Source organism: Sander lucioperca, chromosome 24 (assembly GCF_008315115.2).
Source record: "Sander lucioperca isolate FBNREF2018 chromosome 24, SLUC_FBN_1.2, whole genome shotgun sequence".
In the NCBI taxonomy this organism is placed as follows: Eukaryota; Metazoa; Chordata; class Actinopteri; order Perciformes; family Percidae; genus Sander; species Sander lucioperca.
The window spans coordinates 17,882,663-17,887,662 of NC_050196.1; the positions used below are offsets into that span (position 1 = coordinate 17,882,663).

Genomic DNA, 5,000 nt, shown 5'->3' on the forward strand with positions numbered 1-5,000 from the left:
ACTTTTTGGCGCCCTGGGTAAGGACACTTGGTCACTTTTTGGCGCCCTGGGTCGGGACACTTGGTCACTTTTTGGCGCCCTGACTCGGGACACTTGGTCACTTTTTGGCGCCCTGACTCGGGACACTTGGTCACTTTTTGGCGCCCTGGGTCGGGACACTTGGTCACTTTTTGGCGCCCTGACTCGGGACACTTGGTCACTTTTTGGCGCCCTGGGTCGGGACACTTGCTCACTTTTTGGCGCCCTGGGTCGGGACACTTGGTCACTTTTTGGCGCCCTGACTCGGGACACTTGGTCACTTTTTGGCGCCCTGACTCGGGACACTTGGTCACTTTTTGGCACCCTGACTCGGGACACTTGGTCACTTTTTGGCGCCCTGACTCGGGACACTTGGTCACTTTTTGGCGCCCTGACTCGGGACACTTGGTCACTTTTTGGCGCCCTGACTCGGGACACTTGGTCACTTTTTGGCGCCCTGACTCGGGACACTTGGTCACTTTTTGGCGCCCTGGGTAAGGACACTTGGTCACTTTTTGGCGCCCTGGGTCGGGACACTTGGTCACTTTTTGGCGCCCTGACTCGGGACACTTGGTCACTTTTTGGCGCCCTGACTCGGGACACTTGGTCACTTTTTGGCGCCCTGGGTCGGGACACTTGGTCACTTTTTGGCGCCCTGACTCGGGACACTTGGTCACTTTTTGGCGCCCTGGGTCGGGACACTTGCTCACTTTTTGGCGCCCTGGGTCGGGACACTTGGTCACTTTTTGGCGCCCTGACTCGGGACACTTGGTCACTTTTTGGCGCCCTGACTCGGGACACTTGGTCACTTTTTGGCGCCCTGACTCGGGACACTTGGTCACTTTTTGGCACCCTGACTCGGGACACTTGGTCACTTTTTGGCGCCCTGACTCGGGACACTTGGTCACTTTTTGGCGCCCTGACTCGGGACACTTGGTCACTTTTTGGCGCCCTGACTCGGGACACTTGGTCACTTTTTGGCGCCCTGACTCGGGACACTTGGTCACTTTTTGGGGCCCTGGGTCGGGACACTTGCTCACTTTTTGGCGCCCTGACTCGGGACACTTGGTCACTTTTTGGCGCCCTGGGTCGGGACACTTGGTCACTTTTTGGCGCCCTGACTCGGGACACTTGGTCACTTTTTGGCGCCCTGGGTCGGGACACTTGCTCACTTTTTGGCGCCCTGACTCGGGACACTTGGTCACTTTTTGGCGCCCTGGGTCGGGACACTTGGTCACTTTTTGGCGCCCTGACTCGGGACACTTGGTCACTTTTTGGCGCCCTGACTCGGGACACTTGGTCACATTTTGGGGCTCTGGGTCGGGACACTTGGTCACATTTTGGGGCTCTGGGTCGGGACACTTGGTCACATTTTGGCGTCCTGACTCAGGACACTTGGTCACTTTTTGGCGCCCTGGGTCGGGACACTTGGTCACATTTTGGGGCTCTGGGTCGGGACGTACATTTAACTGACATGCGGCACAAGAACTGGACAGTTAGGGTTTAGAAAAATAGTTTTGTGATTTGGGAGAACTGAGCCTTTAAAGATGAACTGAACTGGAATTTGAGTAAAGGTGATATAACAGATGTATTTTATTTCTTCTCATTGGTACAATGATTAAAATGGCTGAATTTGTTAAAAGGGATAAAATGGTACATTGAAAGTGTTGTTGTTGTTACACGGGCGCCGCCATGTTGGAATTCCACAATCGGCTACGTCACTGGCATGGTAAGCAGCCATGGGATGTAAACAGTCTGAGGCTAACGGACATGGCTGAGGAAACAGAAACCAACAGGTCTAGGGGGGGTCATACTGCATTGCCCCTGGCTGCAGTAATGAACTGTATAGGGCTAAGGCAGCTGGGGTTACGATACATTTCCACAGGCTACCTTTGACAAGGAAACCAGTCCTCAACTCATGGCTAGCTGCCTTAAAACTGGCTAGCCCTCCGACAGCCCCTAGATTTGGAGTCTGTAACGAGCATTTTTTAGCGACAGACTATTTAGAGAGCTGTAATTTTGATTCAACAGGGTCACTGGTGAGGGTTAAGTCCAACAGACTGAAACCTGAGGCCATTCCGTCAATGATCGATTTTTCAGGCTACAGTACAGGGCAGACTGATAGACCAACGGCAAGACACTAACACCGATGCTATCTGCCGCAGAGACAGGGCGCTGACACGCTCACATCAGGCAGAGGACAGAGAGGTATGTTTAGCTGTTATCCAGCATGCTAGCAAGTCTACTAGGCAAAGGGCTGGATGTAACGTTGTTGTGACATACACAAAACACGTATCCGACCATAGACTGTATGAATAAACCATGACTCCGATGATATCACAGATCAATAATAATGCGTTACTAGCTGCTAACTAAACCACAGCGGGTCTGTAAACAGAATCCAACGTCCCTTTCTCACCCTGAAGGTAGCTGATGTCTCAGGGCACATTGTTGATGCAGAGGGAGTTCAACTCGCAGAAAAAGCTGCTAGTTCCATAATAAGAGGTATCTGTGCAGGATCCATTTGTGTAATATCCATCAACGACCACAAGGAAACAATCTGCCAACTCTGCACTAGCCTAAAGTAAACGGCAAAACTCGTGAATCCTCCGTGCATCCGTCACCCTGGGGTGACTCTCCTACCTGCAGCTAACTTTTTTTTTTTTTTTTTTAACTTTATTTATTTTGGTTTTAACATTTTGCGTGCAGCTAACTTAACAAGCGATCCCATTGGATGAATTCGTCCAATCACATTTTCCATTTATCTGCCTCGATTTTCTAAAACGCACAGGACCTTTTCTATTTCCTCTAAATGTACACGATATGTAAGCAGTCTCTATTCCCTAAAATGCATAATGTGCTTGGATACAATAAATGAGAGTACATGACAGGTAGATGGTCCAGGTTGACCTCTCAGTTGCAGTGTCCATGCTCCGGCAGCACCCACACACACACACCAGTCACTTCCCCCCAAACGATCCGAAGGTGGAGCCTGAAACGGATCGTCCTCCATGTGGTGGTAGTCAGACACTACAGGCCTGTCCCTCACGGGCTCAAATGTGTAACCCATGGCATTAAAATTACTCATTTTCATGTGTATTTAATATGCTGCACTGTAGCCTCTATACCTCCGCAGGTCCTACCATGCCAGTGACGTTATCGATATTGTCAGCGTTCTAATACTAACAAACGTCATTTTTGTGTTGCTTAAAAAAAGCTATATTGATTTTTTTAATTACAATTTTTAGTGTAATTTATTTTTATTTGTCATAACCAACACGTTATCAACGTTCATTCTTTCAGTTCAGTTCATCTTTAAGTATTCTAGTGGCACATTTAAAACATTATTCTCTTTGTGTGTGTGTGTGTGTGTGTGTGTGTGAGAACTATACCGGAGATGATCGCTCTCTTAAACTTAAGATAATAAGTCCCTAGCTTACCTGCCACGGGCAATGTCCTTTGGGGCAGATATGCCCGTTAACAACCCTTGGGGCAAAGTGCGTCTGAAGTCTTCCACAGGCCACAGCAACTAGACACCAGACAAGAAAATCAAAATGTACACCGACACTAGAACGGTACAACTGTTTGCTCCAAATGTAGCGCGGTAGAAGTAGAAAGTTGCATAAAAAGACTCAAGTAAAGTACAAGTACCTCAATATTTGAACTTAAAGGGTAACGATGTTTTCAAGCTACAATGTAAGTTAATAGGTCAATCATGCAGCTTGTATTTACGTCCACTAAAAGTTCTGTTTTTGCTGCTGACAGACTCAGATTATTATTCTAAATGTGTGACAACATTATGGAAAGGATCCCTACAGAGATAGACCTTTTAGTTACAGAGTAAGATCCTTTTTTTAAACATAAAAAACATCCGCGAAATTGCGTTCGCTAAACCCACCAGACTCCATGTAAATAAATAGTGATTTTAGCATCGTAAAACACACTTCATTCACAGTCGACAGAAACAAAATAAAACTATGAAAAGCCGTTTTGGGTCGTCTTTCCACTCTTCCTACCATCACAACTCTAGTTTAGGTTGAAATAAACACATAGTTTACCGATTTACATGTGAGAATATCTTGACTCTATACACGCTAAAAGTACTGTTTTTTTACATGGAGTCTGGTGGGTTTAGCGCTAGCGACTTCAGACCTGTTTCTGGTTAAACAGAAAGGTCTTAAAGAGGTTTTAAAGGTCTATCTCTGTAGGGATCCATCCCATAATGTTCTCAGACTCTTAGAATAATAATCTGAGTCTGTCAGCGGCAACAACAGAACTTTTAGTGGACGCTGACAGTAGACAAAACGGTAGTTATTCTTTAACTACAGTACTTATTTACATTCCACCACTGATGTTGTTTGATTCTGAACCGTGTGCAAATTGACTGTCCTGTAAACACGCTCTGACCTTGGGGCTTGCAGGTGCGGCCGTCCGTATGCAGACGGTATCCCGGAGCGCAAAAACAGACCGGCTCTGGAAACCGTCTGCAGAAATGTTCACATCCTCCGTTGTTGAAGTAGCAGCTAGTGGAGGTCACACGGGCTGCGTAGAGTCACAGACAAAAGACTTTGATCATCACGACTTCTTTCACAGCGATCGCTAACCGTACGTCCACACCGCCGCCGACTTGAGCTGCAGAGAAGCTCTGGCCGCCCGGTCAAGGACGCTGGTCAGAAAGTCCGGGGAAGCTGTTTGAGGCTTTGGCCGCTCTGACGTAGCAGCATTCTATGTTCATCATGGAAAAAGATCAAGCAGCCACTGCACGGCCAATACACTGACACTAGAAACCTTTTATAAATGACATATATAATGACAGAATGTGTATTGGTTGTTGGTCGCAGCGGTGTCTGTTAGCAGTTAGCTCGCTCGTTAGCCGCTGAACCGCAGCAGCGTGCAGGCAGAGCGAGCAGCCGCCAGCTGTTGATCCGTGCAGGACTTCACCGTGAGCGGACTGTTTAGAGACCATGTGACCGGCAGGTAAC

The 5,000-nt window shown here is 47.9% G+C and overlaps 1 protein-coding gene across 2 annotated transcripts in view; it reads right to left on the reverse strand.

Moving 5' to 3' along the window:
• f7l (coagulation factor VII, like) overlaps window positions 1-5,000 on the reverse strand; it is a 13,138-nt gene that overhangs the window by 3,389 nt on the left and 4,749 nt on the right. For both annotated transcript variants that reach the window (XM_031319842.2, XM_031319841.1), the window contains exons 5-6: window positions 4,426-4,560; window positions 3,459-3,547 (exon numbers count right to left, since the gene is read on the reverse strand). In XM_031319842.2, the coding sequence (XP_031175702.1) occupies window positions 3,459-3,547; window positions 4,426-4,560 (224 nt within the window). The remainder of the gene's footprint in view (window positions 1-3,458; window positions 3,548-4,425; window positions 4,561-5,000) is intronic.